We start from the raw sequence: 25,510 nt of genomic DNA, 5'->3' as shown, positions 1-25,510 counted from the left end.
AACAAGGATTTTGCTATCTTCCACAACTAAACTAAGGCGCTTACAGTTTTTTTTACAGCTTTTTTTTTTAGCCTTTTTGCACACTCGCCAGTTAAGTTAAAATTACGACAAAGCGAACCACTCATTTATTTGAGCGATTTCGTCAGCATAGTCCGCTCCACCTATTTGACCTTTGGCACATCTTAACATCTGAAAATAGAACACTGATTATCGGCCTCTCCCTGATAAGAAACCGGTCTGCACGTTTTTGCAACACGCGTCTGGAACTGCTGTTACGTAAGCTGGCCCACACTGAAGGAACATGTCAATAATTGTATCATCTGATAATAAATATTATCTGATAAGACATTGTGACTCAGCTCATCAGGTTTCATCAGCATTATTGTCACATTACTGGATCATTGAGACAAACGGAAACTGCGAGGAGAAGACGACTGAACTGCTCCTGGACGAGTTGGAAAGGTACATCAGGTTAGTTGCTTTAAGAGTTCAGAGTGTCCTATAATGTACGATATTCCATGATTTCTGTCTCACATGCGATTACCACGCGTAGTTGAAGTGGTTAACTGCTTCTAAGGTATTACAAATACTATTTATTTGTAATACATGTATTTCAGTTGAAAATATTCATAAGAGTCGGGAGCGCTCAGGGGCGTTGCAAGGTAATAGTGGGGGGGGGGGTAAACATTTCTTGAAAAGGGCACTTGCACATCCGTGCTGAAATGTAGACATGTTTTTTTCCTCCGGACACTTGGCATCCGTAAAATTAAATAGTGGGGAACCATCTGTCGAGGGGGGCGCTGTTCAAAATCGATGATGCCAACTAACGGACAATAAAGGCGCTTTTCAGGGCGACAAAGGGCACTTGTTTAGAAAAAAGGCACTTGTAAATAAAGAAATTACCTCAGATTGCACCATTGCAGAGCGTCAAGAATCCCATGCCGTTAGGGCTTTGCGCTTCGCGCTCGCACTTGTTCTGATCAACGTATGTCCCCCCACCCACTTTTGAAAAGCGATTAACGCCCTTGGATTCTAGATCACCGAAATACTCCCTAGCTAATGCCGGTACCCATTCATACTCCTGGATGGAGCAGACGGTGGAGACAGGCATTCGGGGATCATACAACAGCAGCAAAAGCTGAGAAAATGGTCGATAAAAAAGGCATTTAACAGCCAATTATTCAATTACCCATTTCCCATCTACCCCACCTCAAATTCAATCCCAAGCTTTGAGATAACTTTTGTAACACTCAAAACGTGCTACTATCATGAACATAACAGATGGAGATCGGAAATGATTTTGCATAGTTGATGGTAAGCCATACTTCAGTACCACTCTCAGTTGTGTTTTGTTTGCTATTATGATCGGATACCTATCGTACTGTTCAATGCGATTTTACGAATACAAATCAACACGATAGCGAAAGACCCGTTTGTTTAAACATTGGCTTATATTTTGATGCACGTATATGGTTGCTGATGCACAGTCACTGTGCGTAGTCCATGGTTTATGGCATTTGCGCTATCTGAAACACGAACACTGGCGATGTAGCACCACCGCAACCGCATGAAATCATCATTTGGCCAACAATCATGACACACATAAAATATGGAATATTACCGTCAAGTGTGTCAGAAGTGTGGACGGCACTGGTGGCAAAACTATAAAAGAAGTTATATGCGTTAAATTGTTGAAGAGGCTGTTCGTGGTTTACAAAGTATATGTGACGCAAGTTCATGTTTTTACTGATAAACGTATGAATCATGATCATCCACACTAAAACATGTGTCCACGGCTCTGCTAGACAGTGTCACTTTAAAGCTGAACTAACAATTTCCATTTCTACCCAAATACATACCAAGTGAGGAGAAGTAAAAGCACAACACTTTTCAAGTTTGCACACAAAGACAACAAGTTTGTTACTAATTGCAACGGTAACTACGGTGGAAAACCGATCAGCATTCAACATTAACCAGCGTTTTTCTCCCATTTTCAACAGGTAGCTTGAAGTACCCATGGGCGAGATGGCGATGTTGGATCCGCAGTGGGAATGGTTCTGCGGTCGGAATTCTTCCGACCTGAGCAGATCATCAGGGGACTGGCTGGGCAACACCTGCTTCGTGGACGGTCTCTCGGTGCTGCCACACGCTGCATTCCTCGTACTCTCATCTCTACTCCTCCTAGTGCTAGGATGCTGCTCAGGCTACAGGAAGATCCACACCAGGTACCTGATTATGCATCCAGGACACGAGCTGAGATGGCTACTTGGGGCAGTGACCATCTTAGTCTTCGGTGCTTCTATCGGCGAAGGCATCCTGACGGATGAGACCTACCGGGCCTTCGGGCAGGCCACCCAGCCGCATCTGTACATCTACGGCAGCACGGCCTTCCTGGCTAGCATCCTGGCACTCATCTACTACCATCACATGGAGTTGTGGCAATCCCCGGCCATGTCCCTCCTGCTGTTGGTCTACTGGTTGGCAGCAGCGGGCGGCGAAGGCATCCGCATGGCAAGCCTGGAGTACCAGAAGCAGATTGACTTCAACGTGGTGCGATTTGACATCACCGTGTTGTTGCTCGTCTGCTTCGGTCTGCTCTTTCTAATAGAGGTTTACGGCATCATAGTCAAGGTAGGTATACTTTTTTTTTACAGTTTTCTTGCGGATGAAAGTATCATCGTCAGCATCTGTTTGACGGTCATGACAAGATGGCTACGTACAGTAAGACACCACTGATGACGTTCTAGTTACCATAACGCCTCGGTGACAATGAGACCCGCATTGCCTCCAGGTCCTAACCCCATGTGTTTTTTCCCAGTAAAGATCCGTGTTAAATCATATGACAATATTCCAGATTACCGGAGAAGCAATGCGTAAGTGCCTGTAGCTTCTGCTTGTTCAGCTTCCAATCATAAGCCAACTTAATCGACAGATACCAATGTCTTTTCGAAATGTTATTGGTATTAACTAGGCATCCTTTCCTCAAACTTTTGCCTCGTACCTCAGCTCTTCAAGTGCTTCGGCAGCGCCTCCGATGAAGATCTTCACGAGGATCTGAAGAACTCCAACATGCGCTACATGAACTACAACGTAAACCTGGCGTCCTACTTGAGCTACTGGTGGGTCAATTGGCTCTTAGCCGTCGGCTATAAGAAGCCTATTCAGATCGAGGACCTGGGAGACATTCCAACCAGGCACCGGGCTCGGCTGAATCACCAGATTTTCAGACGGGCCTTCCTCGAGGAAAAGGTTGGTGTGTTAAGATCATGAAGAGTTCGCAAGTATCTCTATAGTTGTAGTTTGGTCAGGTAGTTCAGTTTGCGTGGAAGCCACAGGTCTCCAGATGAGGTGCGTGGATTACGTAATTGACTCTGCATACTCTAAATCGGTTCTTTGCCGATTTTGTCAAGGTTAGAGTGTGCCAGGCCCGACTTAACCATGAGCAACGTGATTACTAACGTTCGGGGGGAAAACATTAAGACAAAGTGGAAACGTTTACTAGCTCGTTAAGACATTTACTGACCATGCCTTTTTTCAGAGATCTACAAACGGCCACGTTCGTTAAGCCATGACTTGAAAGAAACATAATCGATTCTTCTTCTTCCAGGCAAAAGCACAGCGGAAAGGCAAGTCGCCTTCTCTTCTGAAAGTGTACGTCAAGGTGTACGGATGGCGTATTCTGGGGGCTGCAGTCCTGAAATTTATTGCGGACGTGTTAGCGCTTATCGGCCCACTGTGCGTGGGAGGTATTACATCCTATGTTATCAGCATCGTCTACCCAACAGGCGAACCACAGGTAATTGCGTATATTTGTTATTTGTCCGCCGAAATTCACTACGGACGTAAAAGGGCTTATGAGGGGTTACGTCCGTTAAACAACATAGTATACTTACAAGGCCAGCCACAGGTATTGCCACATTAATTATCAATAATAAACACCTATCGATGTTCACTGCGGACGCAACAGGGCTCGATGGCCACCTATGCGTGTACATCCTCTATTATAAAGTTCATTTACCCATCTGCACTCTTAAAACCCATACATTGCATGAGGTGTGCCTGCACGATTTACCATAATCGACACCTGTATGCCAAAACTTGTATAGTGCACTCGGCAAATAATTTTGTGAATGAGCCAGCTTATTGATGATAAAGCTTCCAAGTCCTTTCGTGTTCCCGTGGTAAAGCTATTTCGCCAGGCAGGACAAAGTAAACAAACAATGCCGACTACACTGTATTTCAATTGGTTATATGACGGTGATAATGAGTCTGATTTAACCCAATGTCGACATGGTTTTGTTGCTTTCCAGCCTCAACCTCACAGTGTCACCATCACTGAATACTTTGCGAACGGCTTCGTTTTGGTGGCTGTGCTGTTCCTGACGTCAGTCTCCAGACTCACGTGTCTCCAGACGAATTTCCACTGGACAATCCTGGAGAGCGTCAACGTTAGGACAGCATTGCAGGTGCCGATAAGTCACATTCTGCATGCTGTGTTCACATTTTTATCGCATTGTGACAACCAATGACATTAGAATATAACTGCCATGATATGACGATGACAGTTATGACGCATTAAATTAAAGGTCACCTTTTAGGGTAATCTTTCATCCAAGGACGTATATCTTTGCAATTACCTTTCATCCAAGGACGTATATCTTTGTCATGAACATTATGACAAACGATAACATAAAGTCAGTGCCGTGATATGACGATGACAACTCGTGTCACGCTTAAGGTCACCTAAATCTTTCTGATGAGCAACACGACAATCAACGACGGTATAACAGAGCTAGTACTCATGTCACACAAAGGTCACGTTTTTGGCTTACCTGTCATCCACAGACGATGGTGTACGAGAAAGCTCTGCGACTGTCGACCTACGCGACAACTGGAGGCAAGATGACAATGGGCCAGATCACCAATCACATGTCGACCGACGCTATGGCCGTCCTGTACATGTTTCAGACTTTTCACTACCTGTGGGCCATCCCTATTCAGGTAAAAAATAACACATATTATAGAATTAGGGGAGTCAGGTCGGCGCAGTGGTACTTGCTTCACCTTCCACCTCTGTGAGCCGGGTTGAAATTCAACCAGGTCGATATGTGGAATGGGTTATCAGGCCTTTCTTGAATCCATTGACCTATCCTGGACTATCGTTCCAAAGACTGTCTACCACATCTTTAATTGAACATTTCTTTATCATTATTTGTTCTCTAAAGAGGTTTCTTTGCTTTGAGTTATTTTCACTACCAAAACAAGACTACTTACCCTATAGTAAACATGGTCCTAGAGCGCACAAAATGTAGTCAATTGATTCAGAATGACTATTCATTGGCGTTACGGGTTAATCCTATACGATAGCACCGCCCAGCTCAATATATTACAGTCTGTTAATGAGTCAGTCTAGGCTGACCCTCTGGTACCAATAAATTAGAAGATTTTTGTTTAAGTTTCACTTTTGCGAACTGCTCATATACCGCCCAAGTTTGACTTTTGTGAACTAATCATATACCGCCCAAATTTCACTTTTGACACCTGATACACAGGGTGAGGTACAAGGAAAAAAAATCCAAATGGCAGGACAAATTTTTTGAATGAGATTTTGCCTGTAGCACTTTCAAAATCTGGGATACAAAATCTGGGATATAAAAGCCCAATCAATGAGCTGGCTTTTAGTACAAGAATCATTCAAATCACTCATGTTCTTTTCAAGTTACGGACTTTTGTTTTCGTTTTGCTGAAAGAACACTTACCCTTTTTTTGTGATCTATGGACAGAACTTTAAAGCGGTGTTTGTGTCCAAAATTCCGTAAATTGAAAAGCACATAAGTGACTTGAATTATTCTTGTACTAAAAGAAAGCCTAATGTCTGGGCTTTTATATCCTAGATTTTGAAAGTGCTACAGGGAGAACTTCATTCACAAATTGATCTTGCCATTTGGGTTTCGTTCTTTTCGACTCACCCTGTACAGCGCGATTTTGCAACGATTCTTTGATCAGTTTTTTGGCTTTTGTTTACAGATTACAATGACTTTGGTGCTGCTGTACTTCCAGATGGGTTTTGCGGCGCTGCTGGGCTTTGCAGTGTTTATTCTCGTCGTACCAATTCAACTTAAGGTTACCCAGGTGCTAACCCAGCGACAGAAAGATATTCTTGTAAGTCCAAGTCACACTGACACTAATGTGGCCAGACTTTTAGAAAACGAGGCTATTCACGTAACGATGCCATTTTCCGGAAAAAAAGTAGAGGCAATTATAACTTTTCTCAATCGAAAATTAAAGATTTAAAAAAAAAAGTTATATTTTGAGCTGTAGCCACGTCCATTTTAACAGTTTACAATTTATAAAATAGATTCAGGGAACACGTTCGAAAATCACGAATAAGGTCTATAACCTTAGATTCATGTCTACTCGTGTCCCTATACGCCCTCATTCGTTTAAAATTAAGCCAGTTTCAAAGTCCTTGTACAGCCCAGGCTTCAGAAACTCTAACCCTATTCGATGGGCCTACGTGTACATGTGACTTTGTCATGAGATATTCAAAAGATGAAAATCTTTTTCACGTCATGGAGTGTTGAAATTCTTGAATGAAACGAACTGAAAAATCTCTCATAATTTTGTGATGGTTTGAAAGCATGTCCGAAGGATCCTCAAGAAAGCCTCTTTTAATACCAATTTCACATAGACCAAAGTTGGTGCACTAGGCACTAGCTCTACCTAAGTGATGGAGAAAGACAAATGTTTCTGAAAGTACATTAATCAAGACTAACGCTACACCACCTCAAATTTTAGCAGCATGTCCCTCGCACGACAAAATATTTTCTGAATTGCTCACGTAAAACACGAGCCTTCTGTAAACCCCTTTAAAACACGCCAACCTAAAAACTATACAAACATAACGTTTTGGTACCTTGTCATGTTTGGTTCAATATCAGGGCTGTTCTGACAAGCGTCTCAAGCAGTCCAACGAGTTACTGCAGGGCATCAAACTGCTGAAGTTGTACGCCTGGGAGCATATCTACGGCAGAGCCATCGAAGTCGTCCGCAAGCAGGAGCTCGGCTTTCTGAGGAAGATCAACTTTGCTCTCATTGTCACGAGTACGTTGGTATTGCATCTGGATAGCAAGGGATGAAATTCAAGAAAGTTGGCAGATGCTCTTCAATTTTTGAGGGGGATAAATAGAAGATCAAAATAGTTGTAATGTCTTGTGACTTTGTGAGCAAGTGATAAGGCCTCTTTTATTCTGACAAGTACAATGAAGTAGAAAATGATATAATTTGTGTGTACGTTTTCCTTCTTTCAGTGTTACTGACATCTGCCACGCCAATTTTGGTCACATTAGTGGTAAGTCTACAAAATATCTCCCTTGTACTTCTCTTTCAAGATATTTGCACTAAAATGAGAAGTTGCTTAACACTCGGGAAGCTTTTTTTTTCAACTTTGTTTGTTTATTTAACTAATATCTACCGAACTTTTTTATTTTCAACGATCAGTCAATTGACTGATTGTTTGGTAATCACCTATTTCTTGAATTCTTCTAAATGACAGCAAGCCAGATGGAATAATTTTAAGGGGGTGTTTAGTACCAGTACGATCTGTAATCAAAGTAAGCTTTTTGATAATAATTCGGTGGGTACTCTTGGAATAAATTAATGCAAATGATTCTGCTTGGAACCACAGTTCCTGATCGCACTTGTGTTCATGTTATCCGTATATCTTTCCAGGCGTTCGGAACCTACACCGCCCTCACCGGCCTACCGTTGACCCCTGACGTCACCTTCTCCTCTCTGGCTCTCTTCAACCAACTCGGGATACCGCTCTTCCTCCTTCCCATATCCCTGGCCATGACCGTCAATGCAGTCGTCAGCACCAACCGCTTGCGGAAGTTCCTCCTGGCCCCTGAGGTCGAGGGAAACGAGTCCGCATTGATCGACGGAGAAAAACTACCGGTGATCAAATCGGTAAGCGGCTTAGCCAGGGTTCGACTTTCAATTCAATTTTATTCAAGAAGACATGTATTCGATACTCCTTTTAAAAAAATACATCGATAATTCAGTAGAGAAAATTAGAACAGAGGCAAATAACAAAATCAATATAATTTTATATCGAATATAATAAACAAAAATAATGTATGCTTGAAACTAATAATATAATAAGAATTATGATCTATGTACAAGAGAAAAGAAAGAACATGAAGCTATTTAAGTAAGCCGAGGTTTGTGAAAAACAGCCCGTACAGACAAAAAACAACAACAACTACTACAAACAAAACAAGACGGGACAGACAGACAGAAAATCCGTGACTGCTGACGGCAAAATAATACAAAGAAGGAATCTAATATCTGATGACGACTAAAAACTGATGACGACTTTAGCGGTAACCCGCTAGCCAAATACTAGTCCAAACAGCGGCGGGCTAGTCAAACTATTCCTTAAGTAGCCCGGCTGGCGAGCTAAAAATCACTGGGATACGGCAAAGATGAAAGGACAGGAAAAAAGAAAAACGTTACATTCAGATGGCAAACCTGTATCAATTTCTGTCTATTTTTTTTTTTACTGGGACCAGCTTTACTTGTTAGTTTGCTACCCACAATGCTTTGTTTATATTTTCTCCCCAGTTTGGGGGGGAAAGATAATACAGTCATCGGCGCCCTTGAAAATAGGAATTTAGTGCAACATAATGTTCCCATTGTAAAGTCTTTACTTTCAATCTTAATATTTTTTTAGGCTAACGGCCAAGAAGCCAATGTGGAGTTCCGCCAGCCTGGTGAGGTGACGAACGGTGGCAAGCTCAGCACGCATAATACCATTGGGATCCAGACCGGTGACGACATAGAGCTAGTCAGCTATGGGAACAATGCCACGGACAGCAACGGGAACCCTGGGAAGGAGGGAGTGGTGAATGGTGCGTTCATCGCGCCAAAAGATGGCGACGGTCTGAAACCAGACATTGCTGTAAAGGTGAGGAAAACATTTAACTTCTTTTCTGCTTCATACTGAAAGGTTGGTATTCCAAAACTGCGTTAACGCACATCAAAATGTTGCGGTGTTTAGTGCAGAATAAACATTAAACCGTTGAATACATGAAGAAATATGGTGACCACTAACAACTTTGGAGAAATGTCCTCGATCTGGATTAGTATGAATTTCCGAAACAACATTGCTTTTGTTCCAAACAGTTTGACGCCTATGTTTCAATCATATTTCTGATTGCATGAAACATTGCAGAGAATCTTGTTCGCGGTTGTGTTGATGCACATTAATGAGAATTATTCAATCTTGATGTGTGCATGCGAAGTTCGATTTCCGAACTAGCATATATTTTTCAGCTACATGGTGGCCCACAGTGGCAGAGTTGTAACACATTGTGACATTCTTAATGACAAGGTAGTGACAAAGTGAATTAAGTGTAGGTATCTCCTTGGATAATTGTTTCATGTAACTGCATCTTGTTTTCTGCATCAGATCACTAACGGCAATTTCATTTGGGATCCGGAGGGCAGCACGCCCGTTATGTCCGACATCAACATCGAGGTACCGGCGGGTAAGCATTGTGGTTCACGAATGAAGCTTCATCGATCCAAACACTATCCCTAGTGTAACCGGACAATTCTATATGCTTACTTCAAAGACTATAACAAAATTTATTTTCTTGTATTGAATTAGGGCGTTGTATAATAAAAACGATGTCATTTTGTGGGCAGCAAAATAGAGAAACACGCATTGAATCATGTTAGCAACTTGACTGCATTGAACAAACTAAAGATTGTGAACAAATAAATTAGTGAAATATTTTACAAATAAATGAGTGAAATATGTATGCTTACGTATTAAGTAACATCGGATGCACGTCTGTTTATATCAAAAATAAAATCGTCAAAAATATTGCAACTGAAATAGATGGTGAACTCACGAGGGGCCACTTTATGTATGACTCTTTGCACTTCATTAACACTTTGATAATTTACTTTTTAGGAAAACTCACCATGATTATCGGTCAGGTCGGATGTGGCAAGTCGTCGCTGCTGTCCGCCATTTTGGGCGAGATGACCACCCTCTCTGGAAAAGTGGAAATAAACAGGTGACAAGATTTTCATTTGGAAACATTCGTTTATCTCCATGGCAACATGAAAATATAATATAATACGACATAACAAAGACATATTAACCCTAAAATGGCCGGGGGCGGGATCCACCCCCACACTTTTTTCCGCGATACCCTTGCAAAAAAATGTTTCCAGACCCGAGCTTTCCTGAGTTTTTTAGCCTCGTGTCTTGCGCATCTTTTGATACCAAAAACATACAATTCTGACCTTGGGTTACCGCGCAGCGATTTATATTTGAAAACTGAATTTCCCCATATGAAATGTACACAAAGCAGAAATTTCATTGGTACATATGAATACTTATTTAGCCGATAATTCAGAAACCCTTTAACCTATAGTCATGGAATTTCTTGTGTAAGTTTACTTTAAGTTGTTCTATGCTTGCACCAAGTTGCAAAATTTTTCATCACTCAATGGCCCAGATCTGAGGAGGGGGCGTAATCCCCCCCCCCCCAGCTGTGAAATGTAATTACAAGGATGAAAAAGCATTGTCATTTCCAAACACTTACGAAGTTAAGAATACGGAGCTACGATGTACACAGTTGGAGAATGTTAGGTAGCAACGATACGAAACAAATTACAGAGGATACAATGTAGTGCCTAACAACAATTAGGGACTAATAAACTAAGAAATGCGCGTACGGAGTACGCACGCGCCTCGGTAAAATGTGCCGATTACTGCACCATTTCCATGTACTTTTCACCAGGCTCACATTATAATAATTTCAACATTTTAATACTGGAGACTTATACTGCCGATAGTTTATCCGGTGAAATAACCACACGAAATGATGATGTCAAAGTCGACATTTTTCGAGCTGCACGCGTGTACCATATACTCAAAAATATTTAATTGTCCCTAATTGTGTCTAAGAAAAAAAATTAAATACATTTTGTTGTGTTTTGACTATATTTGTTTCAGATTTCTTTATTACAAAATGAATGTTTTATTGATAAGCTGATGCTCTTCTTTCCTCAGAGAAAAGGGAAGCATAGCGTTTGCTGCGCAGAAGCCGTGGCTGCTGAACGCCTCGCTGCAAGACAATGTGCTGTTCTCAAAGGAAATGAACAGAAGAAGGTTTGAAACGGGGCATTTTTATTTTTTGAAGTGAATGAGTATAACTTAAAACAACTTCCAGGCAGAAAATAGTTCGCATAAAAAAGAGTCAACAAGTCTCTTAACTTGTTTGATGAAAGGTTGTGAGTTGTTAAACTCTTCCATTTGCGACGGATCAACCAACCTTGGAAATTCCTAGTTTTTTTGTAAAATCCATATATCTATTTCGTGAAAAACTTGTGGGGTACCACTTTAGTACCCCACAAGGTCACAAAATGGCCTTGTGGGGTACCTCCCATTGTTCCGGTACCCCACAACCCCCCATATACACCCACACTACTTCGCGTCAGCTAGTGCATGAGAACAATTCAAAAGCTTGCTCACGTGGGACTTGAACCCACGACCTCCTGCTTACTAGTGCAGACATCCGAACTACCCGACTCCCAAGCTACCAAGCTCGCTGGGATTGACTGGCCGATACCAATGTAATATAGCATGGGTGTACCACAATCAATATCTTGTACGGTGGCTATTTTGTCAGGAAGATGTAAATTTGATATTTGGGTTTTATCATTCAAAATCTTCAGATAAAGTCAGCTTACTGTTTGACGTCTTGTTAGATGAATCTCCTGTGCATGTCCATCATGCAGTAGACTTTGAAACACGTATCAACTCATAATTCTAACTTTCAGGTACAAGGACGTGATAAGCGCCTGCGCTTTGAAGCCAGACATCGACATCTTACCAGCCGGGGATCAGACAGAGATTGGGGAGAAAGGAATCAACTTGAGCGGTGGTCAGAAGCAACGAGTCAGTGTAGCCAGGACCATGTACTCCGGAAGAGATATCATTATCCTGGTAATATCTCGGACACAATGAAGATATTAATACCCAAGAAATCAGTGGCGTACATCCCATGGGGTTGCGAGGACATCCTCTCCCCCCAAAACAAACCAACCAACAAACAAACAAACAAACAAAAATATGAATATAGGTGTGGGCCATATGATAACATCACACACATTTGACGCGGACGCCGCCGCCCGCCCTCCACTAAAAATACCGTCTGTCAACGAGACTACACATTGAAGTAAAGAACTGAAAAGGGTGGAATAAAAAAGACCACACGAGCCATTCTTAAAGGGTAAACTTTAGTTTAAAGTTAATAGAGCAAACCGGCAGGAAAGAAAGTATACAAAATACATACGTACAAGTACGCTACCAATTTCTATCATGAAGTACACTACTAAAATGTCAAATGTCCCGCCCACCCCTTGTGTCCGGAAAACATCAAGACTTTCCGATAAACAACCCTCAGTTTTCACACATTTATGAATGCATGCAGCTTTTGTAATCTACTGCAAAGTAATGTTTCTTGTCTGGATGTCTTTTCTATCTGCGGTAGGATGATCCTCTGTCAGCTCTTGATGTCCACGTTGGCCGCCATCTTTTCGACGAAGGAATCGTCAATTGGCTACTGAGCAACAACCAGACGGTGATTCTTGTCACACATCAACTGCAGTACCTCAGCAGAGCTGATCTGGTGGGTGGCTCGATTTTTTTTAATGATTATTCCTTACTTTTACAATTTATGTTTGACATGCCATGTTGACATACAATGTACATTTTCGTGTGGCTCTAGATAATTGAAATAAAAGACGGGCGGGTAGCTGCTATGGGTAGCCTGGATGACGTTATCAAGGCCGACCCCGAGACCTACAGCAGCTGGCAGCAGGAGGTGGAAGAGGCGGAAGGGGCGGGGTCAGACTCGGAGCAAGTGGTTGAGGCTGAAGAGGAACGGCAAGTCCTCAAGCGGCAGCTGTCCAAGAGGGAAAGCTTCGTCAAACAGATCTCCAAAGGTACCTCCAGTGGCTATTTGACTCTTGGTATGGGTACATGCAGCATCGTCACTTCAGACGTACTCCAGAAGTCCACGGTCAGATTGACCCATAGGCCGGGTTCTACTTGGCCTGACAGGCTGACACTTTTGCCAAGGTTTCCGGTTCAAAATGACCCCAAAAAAGAGTCAAAGATACTTGGAAGTGTCAATTTGACCGATAACGGGTTAATTTTGACCCTGAAAAGTACATTTACCTCTCCACGTAGCCTTGAAAGCTTCTTCAAGCTTTGTGTTCCTTGTTGTAGAATGAGAAATGTGACCTAAACCTCCTTCCGTTCAAAAGTTGCCAGTTCCCAGGCAAGAGAAGGCTCTTACTTCAATGGCAGCCTCGCCACTGACCAGAACTTCCCCCCACCAAAGTTGATGAGAAAACGGGTTCGGCCTCCGATAACATGCCCTTGTGCCTCCTATCTCTGAGTAGTATCTCTGAGTAGTGGTTCCCAATAGCTCCATCAGTGTTGATCAATGAGTTTTCTTCTCATAAATCTTTCAGGATAGTTACGAACTGTTACCGTGAGAGTAATAACTGATTGCAGACGGTAATTGTCCAAATTAAACACCTATTTAAAGCATTTCAAGCATTTCAAGCACATTATAAAGTTGAACAAAGAAATTATCTGGAACAGGATATAAATCTACAACCTCAGGAGCATCGTGCCGGCACTCGACCAACTGAGCCGAGCCCTTTCTTTACAGCCGAAACTGAGAGTCGGGTTGGTGAAGCGGTACTTTCCTCGCCTTCCACCGCTGTGACCCGGGTTCGATTCCTGCCTGAGCCAATATGTGGATTGGGTTTTCAGTCCCTACCTGATTCCGTGGGTTTTCCTCAGAATACTATTCTGGGCTTTTCCTGCCAACCCTAAAACTGTAATTTCTTCACAATGTCTTCTCTTTACTGGGACACATAGGATATCAGTGGATAAATAAATAAATAAAACAAGCATCAAATGACATCAGTTATACACAAAAATAACCGGACATAATACGTAGCTCTGCTTACGTATAGAAAATTACAGCTATAGTACTGAATGAAAACATCCACATTTTGTCCTTTCACAGACGAGGAAAAGAGTGGTGGCAAGCTGATAGAGAAGGAGGAACAAGCCCGTGGCTCCGTGTCCATCAAGGTGTACTTCTACTATCTCCGGAGCGCCGGTTGGGGTCTCGTAGCCTTCGTGCTGTGCATGACGGGCGTGACGTCAGCGTTAAGCATCGGTAATTCCTTCTGGCTGTCTGCCTGGTCCGAAGCGGGACTGTCCAATGAGGTAAGATGTGACTTTCTGGACAGACCACGTGGCTCTGCGGAGCGTTGGGGTCCAGTGGTTAAGCTGTTCGACTCGCGTGTCGTGCTACGTGGTTCAAACCCTGACGGGGAGCACGGGGCTTGTATTCTTGGGCAAGACACTTGACTACAATTGCCTCTCTCCACCCAAGAGAATACACGGATACCTGGGAAGGTAGAGACCAGATTGTGCTCATCTCGAGCTGCTGCAAAAAGTGGTCTCATGATGGCCTGATGAACAGGGGTAATAATTGTGAAGCGCTTTGAGAACTTTGGTATAAAGCGCTATATAAGCACCGCATGATTACTTTTTTCCCCTCGGCATTACGGGCGTGAACCGTTTTAGCTCACAAAATTCCCGTATTTTGAGGGTTTTTTTGTTGATACTCCAAAACTAAAAAATAGCCCGGGGCCCAACCGTCGCACAGTAGGCCAGAGTAAGGCCAAAGTGCGCCAAACAGTGTCACATGCGATGAGATATCTTTACAATATTTAAGTCGCTAAAACCCTGAGCGACTATTTTATGAAGCAATTTAGATCCAATTACAATATATCATCAACGATTCGTCCTTCCGTATTAAAATCCCTCTTATTCAAAGGAAAAAAACCCGACAAAGCCGAGTAATTCACAAAGAAAAATTCAGGTAAGTTTTCGCAAAGCCAAGGTGTTAAAATTCACTAGAGGCTATTTCAGTGTTTATTTCTGATACAAAATTAAATTAATAATTGTTTTAAATCTTATTTAAAAAAAACACCCAGACAACTATCAGTTGTTCCGAATACACTGAGCACAAATCCTCACTCCCCTCGTAAGAGGTTTTAGATGGAGTACTTTCTTGGAGCTAATCATACCTTTGGTTTTACATAGAGCGCGACCACGACAGCGGAGTACTTGGGTGGCTATGCCGGTCTCTCTATTTCAATCATAGTGGGTCAGATCGTGTCCTACTCCTTACTCGTGATAGCCGCCCTAGTTGCTGCGAAGAGTCTCCACCAGAACATGCTACGCAACATCATACAAGTGCCACTGAGGTAGGAAAAATAAGCATAGAGATGAATTTTGCCACAAGACATCGGCTATAGATCTTTATCATGCTGCCACAATTTCAGTCATGTTCCCTGTATCCAATAACATACTGACAGACAACGTTTTTGTGCAAAAATGAACCAGACTATTTTTCCTTCCAGCCTCGCTTTGGTGGCGTTGATTTGAATGGGTAAAAAATTAACATGGCCGTAACATGATAATGGTCTATTTCATAAGCAACATATGACAATCACCAATACCGTGTTGCAACACTCATAACTCACAGCCAACTGACACACCTAAGCGAGCAGGACACTCAACGGGCATCCCACTCCAACACAATGCCCAGGGCCCACAGCCAACTGACACACCTGAACGAGCAGAACACACTAGGGGCATCCCACTCCAACACAATGCCCAACAGACAACCAATCAGAATCTACCAACACAAGCACTCCCAATCCTAACACAGCCTTCTTAAGGAGCAGCATCTCCAACTCTCCTCAGTCTCCTGACGATGACTAGAGCAGGCTAGTCGAAACTTTGAGACCAAAGACAAGTTCTTAGACAAGAACTTAAAGCAGGACCGTTCTGATCAGAACTAAAACTACTTAGAGAATGTTGATAATAAGCAGGACAAGTTTTTATCAGAACTAAATATCTACTGAGCGAAAGTAGTTATTACCACATGGTGTTACCGCAAACCAAAACGATAGTTTCGCAACAGTCGGGTCGAGAATCCACCAAAGCATTCTTTGAAATGCAACAAGACAGAAGCAGCCACAAGAAAATTGTCTTTTATCAATAGACAAGCGTGTTAACACTTACAATTTAAGATAGAGGCCTAAGTTGACTGACAAATTACCATCATTACTGTCGACCAATACCACTACTGTACAGTGGACCAATATCACTACTGCCTCTTTCTGATTGAACGAGTCACCTTTACAGGCGAACCCCAGGTGCTATGATCGCTCCCTACGGATCTTAACTCCTGAGGCCTTTAACTGCTCATGTATATCTTTGAACGAGGCTATTCTATTTTGTGTGACGTTTATGAAAAACATTAAACCTCTAAAGATAAAACAAAAACATTAAATTTCTTAATTTTTTCAGGTTCTTCGATACTACACCGATAGGAAGAGTTCTGAACCGATTCTCAACCGACACTCAATTGATAGACAGCGTAAGTACCAAGATTTACTCTTATAAAATCTAAAACCTAGCCCATCTAAGCGACAGTGAACAAAACAGTTCAATAAAGACGGAAAATACTTATACAGACGTACTCTCGGAATACTTTGATACTCTTCTTATGAATTATTTGCTTCGGACAAGGGCAAAAACCAATTTTAATTCTCTTTCGGCTAAACTTCAATCTTTCAAGACTCAGATAGAAAAAAAAATGTACCAGATGATACAATCGAATCAAACGGTCAACTGGCAACGACAAACAAGGTAGTTCAGTGATTAGGAATTCTGGACAAGAAAAGCAGCGAAATCTTTCTGGCAAGCTCACTGAATGTACAAACGTTGTGCAATTTTCGTCGGTGAGGGGCAAAACTAAACATGATTGTACATCGTTCCCAAACTCAAATTATCATCCTACAGCGCGTCCCAAAATACCCGCAACTTATTTTGCGAGGCTCCAGTGTAAGCAAGGGAACAATACCGCCATTATCTTTATACCATTTTAAACCTTGGAATCTTAACTTTATCCCTGGCGGGTATTAGTTTGATATTTAAAAGAGTTTTAAAGTTATTCGTGTTCAAATAAAGGCATGTCGAAAACAAACAAACAGACTCGAAAACAAAATAAAAGGCAACCAGATCGTCACATCTTGAACATGATGAACCATTTCTACATGAGAAAAAAAAATGCGCATGATTGATTTTCATTGAAATCTGTTGAGTTTGTTTTTGACACGCATTATTTGAACACGAATAATTTCAAAACCCTTTTGAAAATCACACCAATACTTCCCAGGGATAAAGTTAAGATTCCAAGCTTTAAAATGATATAACAATATTAGCGGTACGTGTTTCCGCGCCCGGCGCAGCGACGCTAGAACCTCGCAAAAGAAACATGTTGCGGGTATTTTGGGACGCGCTCTACAAGCCATTATGCACGATTCTTGTTTTTCTTTCTGCAGAGGCTTTCCCAGACGTTAAACAGTCTTCTTCAGTGTTTCATGCAGTGTCTGGCTGCCATCTTAGTCAACACCATCGTCATGCCTTTCTTCATCGTCTTCATTGTGCCTATAGCCATTGGTTATTACTTCCTACAGAAGTACTTCATCACAACCTCCAGGTAATGGCAGTACCAAGCTAACAGAGCTGGGCCAAGAGCACACCAAATTCTATTCAACTGATTCAGATTGGCTATTCACTGGAAGTCTTTGCATGCATTTGGTCTGCACAATGAGCCTGATGTAGCCTATTCATTTGGCGTTACGGAATAATCCTGTATTACTCTCTAAATTCCAAAGATAAAAATTCACTTCACTCGAGTGAAGATTCACTCCCACAATCGGAAACTAGGGACTAGACGTTTTAGAGTGAAATTTCTTCAATCGTAAAGATCGAGTTTTCACTCGAGCTTCGACTGAAGTGGTTCAGTTTTCAGACCATTTCAATAGAAAATGAGTGTGATTTTCACTCTAAAACGTCTTGTCCCTCATTTCACTCTTTGGAATTTAGAGAGTATTGGACTGCCTGGTTTACGAAAATTTGACAGTCAGTCAGTCAGTTAGTCAGTCACTAGAAGAGAAAGTGCAACAAGGATTCCAGGCCGTCCCTCGGGGACGCACTGTGATTAATAAGCACAAAGCAAGTTGACCTCAACAATGTATTGCTTTCAACTAGATTACTTTTTGACGGGCACAAAACCTTGACTATTAGAACAATGCTCCATTATTGTAATCATGTTATATCCGTCCAGTTTATTTATGGCGAGCACAGTGATCACTGTACTTTTTTTTTTGGTAACCGATATTTTTAGTTGGGTGATCGTTTTAAATGTTCTTTTCGATCATTTCCAGAGAGCTTCAGCGCATTGATAGCACAAGTAAGTCACCCATCTTTGCGTACTTTTCCGAGAGTCTTGGCGGATTGTCCACGATTCGAGCTTATGGGTGAGTGTTATTGTTTGACTTCAAAAGCTCAAAGTATAGAATTTACATTTACAAAATCTCACAGTCGTTAAATTAGAAAAAAAAACACATTTACTCATTCAAGGTTCGGAGATTCACGTAGATCCACAGCATAACAATATCCCAAACTGGTGCAAGAAAGTAACTTTGGTATTGCTACTTTTCAATTCTCAGGGATGGAAAGCGCTTCTACGACACGCTGATATCTCGCATCGACAGGAACCTTGGACCCTATTTGTACCTTCAAGCAGCAAACCGGTGGCTTGGTTTCAGACTGGTAAGGTTTCACGTTGGACGGATTATCTGGACAATAGTAGGCACCGTGCTTTCGCTATTGAAGAAAACTCCACCTCTCAAATGCCTCTAGTTTGGCTGTGATCTTACTGAATGTCCTTGTTGCTACATGGTATATGTAGCTTTTAACGAGTCTCTTAAAGTTTCTGTCGTGTGGCAATCCACTTGGATTCCAGGAACGTTAATTGTAAAACTTGACTCATGTGGGTTTTTTCCCGGCCATCTTTATGTTTCAGGATTTCATTGGCTCCTTGATCGTGCTGTTGGCAGGCTTGTCCACACTAGTAGGTGCCCTCACGTTTGGCGTCGATCCAAGTTTAGTGGGACTGGGTATCACCTACTCCCTACAGGTATTGTAGAGAGATCAAAATACTTTTTATATTGCATTATTGCTGATCGAAAAGGGCCAGCCTATTAGTGTCATCTTTGTACCCATTTCTCTTATTGACGGACTGGCTGGCTGTCGCTTTGTGACATACTGGTTACAGACTGAGGAGGAGAGCTGGGCAGTGCTATCGTACAGGATTACCAATGAGTGGGCTAAATCTCACCCACTGTGCAAACCAGATGCATGAAAAAAAGATTTCAGTAAACAGTCATCCGTGATTCAACTAAAAATAACTTTGTACGGTTTCGCATCAGCTTTACTAGCCTAGTCTTTTCTTGTTTCTTTAAATTCAAATGTACTGAAACAGTTACATAAAATGAAGACACTACTTAGAGATTATATTCCATATTTTGGTCTCACTTGATTTCATAATTTTTGTTGATCGATCTTGCGTATCTTATTTCTAGGTTTCAGGGTATCTTAATTGGTTGGTAAGGAACGTGGCGGAAGCCGAATTGCAGATGAACAGCGTGGAGCGAGTCAAGTTTTACACTGATGTCGAAAATGAGCCCTATGAAGGTATTGTGGCAACTGCATTTCTTATCCGCACAAAAATGCAGCTTAAGCGAATTCACACACAACACATGCGACACCCAATGTTCGTTCAGATGACTTGTCGTGAAGTCAGTCACAAGTCAAATCACATGCATGTCAAGTCACATGTCAATCACAAGTAAAACCACAAGCAAGATCACAAGAATTGGGGCCATAAATTGGTGTCAAATATATTTTTCGTATCCCTGTTACATCTGTAGATTCATGAAACATTCTCCTAGAGTGATTATGTCTTAAAGCCAAAAGACCTATCAAACAAAGAAAAGAAACATTCGATTTTAATGGTATTTGTATGGCAAATTACACAGGTCAGGTGTAATGTTCAGGGAAACAAAAGGAGTAACAGTTTTGGACCCCACGTCTATGGAATGACCCATTGAAGAAAGATGAACAATGTCAGAGGAATGCCTCTGGCATGGTTTATTTGAATTGTTTTTCACTTGACTGGAGAATGGATGGCTTGCGATTGACTTAGGGTTGACTTCACAGAAAAACTCAGTCATTTCTCACAGACCCTGATCAAAAATGCTCAAAATCAAAAGTTTGATTTTCAGTTGTTTAACATCAATTCCAAAATTTGGCTTTAGATAAGACGCTGTATAACTTCTTATTTGTAAATAAAGGTAAGGAGCCTGCATCTGATTGGCCACTGGAGGGTGAGATCAAATTCGAAGACGTATCCGTACGTTACGCCAAGGATCTCGATGCCGTGCTGAAGAAAGTCTCGCTGTGTTTCAAGAAAGGGGAGAAGGTAGAATATTCTACTTACGTACGCTTTCTCAAACTTGAGATAACATTTAAGCAATCAAGTTGGAACTTTGCATGTCCAATAAAGTGTGGCTATACACTTTATATAACACCCCTTTTCAAGATATTTTATGATGCCAATTGAGGTAAATAAAGGTCTGTTACAATTTTTGTTCGGATTTGCTGCGAGTAAAATGCAAGGTTTTGTTATTATTTTATGGCGTCAGGTTGGCATCTGTGGCAGAACGGGTAGTGGAAAATCAACTTTGACCCTGGCTCTACTCAGAGTAATCGACATCTTTGAAGGTAAGCAAAGTGCTGCAAATTCTCATGAAAAATCTCTTTACGTTTGTATTTCTACTCTGAAACCAAGCCATATCAACTCTGATGTGTAAGAAAAATACAAGTGAAGATTAAATAGACATGAACATCTGCATGTTGTAGCCTAAGCATCACAAGTTCTATTGGACGTCCATCAAAAGTCATTCCGCAAGATGTCAGAATTAAAAAAAACACTATGTTACGATCAAGCCAATATGGCCCAAAAGGCCGGCGTTTATCTGCCGTTTCTTTGGCATGCAAGTTCTGAGAATATTTGTATACCCCATGGATGACATGCCAGTCCACTGCGAGTTACTAACAAGCTAATGCCGGTCCTCCTGGGTGGAGAGATGCGAGAGGAGGTGAAGTGGCTTGCCCAAGGACACAAGGTATGACTAGCAGCGGGATTCGAACCCCTGACCCTCTCATCATGAGTTACCTATGTCGATACCCATTCATACTCCTTGTTGGAGAGGGGAGCGTAGGGGTGAAATGGCTTGCCCAAGGAAACAAGATATGACTAGCAGTGGGATTCGAACCCCTGACCCTCTGATCATGAGTCACGAACCTTAACCACTAGACCACATCCCCAGGTAATTCACCAATGAGCAGATAATCAGCAGTAACAAGGGCAAACTAAGACAAGGAGTAGACCGGATGATATGGTATTAGCTTCTTGTTGACTAATAGTATTGATGTATCTTTCGATGGCGCTTTCCTCCTACACAGGTCGAGTTCTAATTGATGATGTTGATATCATGACTGTTCCTCTCACAACATTACGAAGCAAACTGTCCATCATCCCGCAGGACCCTGTACTGTTCACTGGTTCTGTCAGGTAAGGCACTTTGTGATCCTGGGCCTACTAACCCTTACATAATAAAACTTTCCCAAAATATAATGGCACCTGCAATCTTCACTTAAAAAAACAACTGTGCAACCCCGGCTGGCTAGAAATAAACAAATTTATGCTTACAAGTATGGCATACAGAAAGAAATTGTGCAATAGCATAAGCACAGGGCCCGACTCGAACATGTGCGAATCTGTGTTCAAGTAGGTGAATGCTAGCAAAAAAATGACTTCCTTGCGTATATGCATGAAATAAACCCTGAACTCCAATAGTATTAACTGGGCCTACGCAGTTGCAAACCTGTACACAAAAAAACTGAGATATTCAATAGAATAGGCCTTCCCCTTGTACACGATACAAAATCCGGAAAAATGTAAAGTATCTTACCTTGGCTTGAAGAGGTAAACGTCAATCCGACTATTTGCCCAAGTGTTTGGTTATCAGGCATCTCTAACGAGATTTGTGCAAATCTTCCTCAACAGAATCAATCTTGATCCGGAGATGAAGAAATCGGATGATGACTTGTGGCAGGCGCTGGAGATTGCACAGCTCAAGGAGGTAGTCTCGCAGCTCGAAGGAGGACTGGGTAAGGAGAAATTGAGACATCTATAAGCTGGAATATTTATAAGTTATCAAAACCTCTCTAGAAATTATGTTGGTCACTCAAAACAATTAGATCAAAATAGGTACGTCTGTAACTGGGAGAAGATGCAATGATCAAGTTCTGAGTTCTTATTACTACTTTTCCAGACGCCAAGGTGACCGAGGGTGGGGAGAATTTCAGCGTTGGTCAGCGGCAGCTGTTCTGTCTGGCTCGTGCCTTCCTGCGCAAGTCCCGGATCCTCATCATGGATGAAGCCACCGCCTCTATAGACTTGGAGACGGTAAAGTTGTTTTCAAATAATAGTTTTAGAATGAGATTTTGTCAAGAACAGAATTGTCTTACTTTGCCAACATCAACAACCGCCAAAATTAACTTAAATGTTTTAAAATGACTAAAAGTAAAATGGGAACTGATTTACCTAATGTTAAAATAAGGTTGATGAAACAAGTTCACATGCACAGGAACGGAAATCGAATCTGGGACCTATAGAATACCGTAGTGGTGCTTAGCTAACTAAGCTGACCAGGCCTGCGTGCAGCCTCCCTAAATGTCAATGTCTTTCTTCGTGAGCCGCCAGTCTGACACACCATAAACGGTATTCAAGGGTTGAAATCCTGTTCTAATGTTCTTTCTTCAATCTTACACAAACTCCAAAGTTTCTTAGATGTTTCAATTTTAAGGTAGTAACATTTTATTTTGAGCACCACTAACGATATCAATTTTTGGTAATCTTAGGACAAGATTCTGCAGTCTGTAGTGGCCACGGCGTTTGCCGACAGAACGGTCTTAACTATCGCTGTAAGTATGCTTTTAGTTTCGTTATAATAGTGGACAGATGAAAGATGTGAAACACAAAAGATGTACAAAACGTTCAAGGAAATAGAATCAAAAATGCATCTTGCTATATCACACGTCAATCAAAAGTGTTTCTGTCTCAACCAAACGATTCGAATTTTAACAGACTAACGCATTCTTTGTGTTGTTTCATCCCCTGATTGTGACCTTAATTGTGATTTGCCAATTGTGATTTGACTTGTGATGGACTTGTCGAAATCTTGCGATGGACTTGTGATCTCAGTTGTGTTTGACTTGTGATCTGACTTGTGGTCGACTTGTGATAAACGTGGGACGTAACTTGTGATTTGACTTGTGATCCGACTTGTGATCCGACTTGTGTTGGAGTTGTGATATAGCTTGCGATGGACTTGTGATGGACTTGTGAATTGACTTGTGATGGATATATATGTAATTTGAATTGTCATGAATGCTTCAACGTCACGGAGCCTTCAACACTCGATTTTGGGGACTCAAACGTATTCGTGGAAACACTCAACAATTGGTAGAAACCCCTCCTTATCACTCATCGCCGAAGCATAGTATAAATTGGACACCAAAGATGCGGTTTTTCATTTTTGTCTCCTTATCATCCTTACACTTTCTCTAGTTAATTTATTTATTTGGTTTTTAATGTTCCTATCCTCAGCATCGCATCGCAACCATCATGGACTCCGACAGCATTCTCGTTTTGGATGATGGTCACTTAGCCGAATATGGCAGCCCATCGGAACTCTTGGCCAATGAGAATGGGATGTTTACATCTCTAGTCAAGGAATAGACCAATCATATGATATATTTTTGTCCTTAAATATTTCAGGGGGGTGGGCATATTACTAATTACAATACATATCAAACAAAAAGACACTGTTTCCAATTTTATATTTTCATTAATCGTTTCAATAATTATTTCCTTGTTGGAAACGCAATCAGACGTATGACCATCTGCTATATTAAAAACAAATAGCTGACTGGGACATCATTAAAATTTGGTCTCAACCATAAGCGCACAAACGCCACCAACTTAGTCAAATTGTAAGAATTATAAGCGCAATTAAAGGAAATTCAAGTTAATACAGTCCTAACTCTTACGTGCGGTTCAAAATTTAAAAGGTAAAACTGAACTTTTATTTAAGGTAAGAAAACAGGGTCTTGTTAAAGTTGTATTTTAATGACCAATAAACAAACGTAAGCTTTTGAAATGATACAAAATTTAATAACATAAATATAGATTGTTCATTCAATGAATACATTGTACATACGGATGAAAGTTGAAACACGTTGCAAATTTCGTTACTTGTGTATTTATAGATACATTTTCTGTTCTGTGTTTTCTTAGTTATTTAAAAATTAAACAGTTTTTAAAATAATTTTCGAACTCCTTCAGCCGTTTAATGTTTATTATGAAGTTTATGAATGATGCCTTTTTGTTTAAATTAGCCAAAAAAATAGACTTTAAACCATATATCTATGTGCATGCAAATTTGCTTCTGATGAAAAACAAACAAAGTTAATACATAATAGTAGTAGATGATAGAATATGACATGTCAAATAAATTTACATCTGATACTACAATCGGCCTATAGTCTCTATAATTTAATTTTTATTCTAATAATAATAATAATAATAATAATACCGGAGTCTTATATAGCACACATATCCACCAACAAGGTACTATAAAGGCGCTAGTATAATTATGTCTATTTTTAAAGACAGGTAAAGAAGTTTATGACTATGAGAAATACGAGACCCATTGTGTAGCAGTTCTATAAAGGGTACACAAGGTGCCACTGCCAGAAACACCGGGGCAAACCCCTTCTCTTTGCGATAAGTGTTATGGTTATTTAACGTGCATTGCATTACGCAACACACGGGAACTACGGCTTTACGTCCCATCCAAAGGACGAAGCAATAATGGTAAATTTAGCGCCTTGCTCAAGAGCACCAGCACCAAGTTCCCCCTCAACATTCGAACCCACGTACCACGTAGGGCACACGAGTTGAATACCATAACCCTCGGACCACAGCCCCCACTCAATTCTGTAATCATATTTTTGGGAGACATTATAGGCCTAATACTAGCTTTCATACTCATAGGGCTACCCTCAGAAAAAAACTTAAACCCTTTAAAGTACATGAAAAGAACGTTTACGGCACTTCGCCGGATACCTATACCCCTCCCTGGCAATGTTGCACGTTTAAATTTGGAAAGTGTAAAAATAATTACATGTACGGGTGTTTATTAACCGGGGCCTGCATTTAAACCTGGTTCAAAGCGTGGCGCGGCCCATGCCCATGACATACCGATTTTTGGCCTACTGAACTAGAGCAAATGTTTTACCTCAAATTTTGAGGAAATTTCATCAAGCTGTAAACATTCCTGC

The 25,510-nt window shown here is 41.3% G+C and overlaps 1 protein-coding gene across 4 annotated transcripts; it reads left to right on the top strand.

Moving 5' to 3' along the window:
- The first annotated feature begins 349 nt into the window (after positions 1-349).
- On the top strand, positions 350-24,164 carry LOC119730530 (ATP-binding cassette sub-family C member 9-like). Of its 4 annotated transcripts, none has more exons than XM_038203499.1 (32): positions 350-471; positions 2,005-2,631; positions 3,007-3,249; positions 3,608-3,796; positions 4,311-4,466; positions 4,846-5,001; positions 6,028-6,162; positions 6,942-7,104; positions 7,311-7,351; positions 7,732-7,968; positions 8,735-8,968; positions 9,473-9,551; positions 9,983-10,088; positions 11,093-11,191; positions 11,863-12,028; positions 12,576-12,713; positions 12,813-13,029; positions 14,130-14,335; positions 15,221-15,384; positions 16,496-16,565; positions 17,533-17,690; positions 18,421-18,513; positions 18,706-18,808; positions 19,062-19,175; positions 19,621-19,732; positions 20,392-20,519; positions 20,743-20,821; positions 21,566-21,674; positions 22,170-22,273; positions 22,438-22,571; positions 23,027-23,089; positions 23,775-24,164. In XM_038203499.1, the coding sequence occupies exons 2-32, from the start codon at positions 2,017-2,019 to the stop codon at positions 23,904-23,906; spliced, it is 4,743 nt and encodes a 1,580-aa protein (XP_038059427.1). In that variant the 5' UTR covers positions 350-471; positions 2,005-2,016; the 3' UTR covers positions 23,907-24,164. The 4 variants fall into 4 exon arrangements, with proteins under 4 accessions (XP_038059427.1, XP_038059425.1, XP_038059426.1 ...); XM_038203497.1 differs by having other exon boundaries at positions 2,001-2,631; XM_038203498.1 differs by having other exon boundaries at positions 352-462; positions 2,001-2,631.
- Positions 24,165-25,510: the final 1,346 nt, after the last annotated feature.

The sequence above is a fragment of the Patiria miniata genome, unplaced genomic scaffold (assembly GCF_015706575.1).
Source record: "Patiria miniata isolate m_02_andy unplaced genomic scaffold, ASM1570657v1 HiC_scaffold_22, whole genome shotgun sequence".
Classification (NCBI taxonomy): domain Eukaryota; kingdom Metazoa; phylum Echinodermata; class Asteroidea; order Valvatida; family Asterinidae; genus Patiria; species Patiria miniata.
Note: the sequence above shows the minus strand (reverse complement) of the source record. Positions and strands in the feature narration are given on the sequence as shown.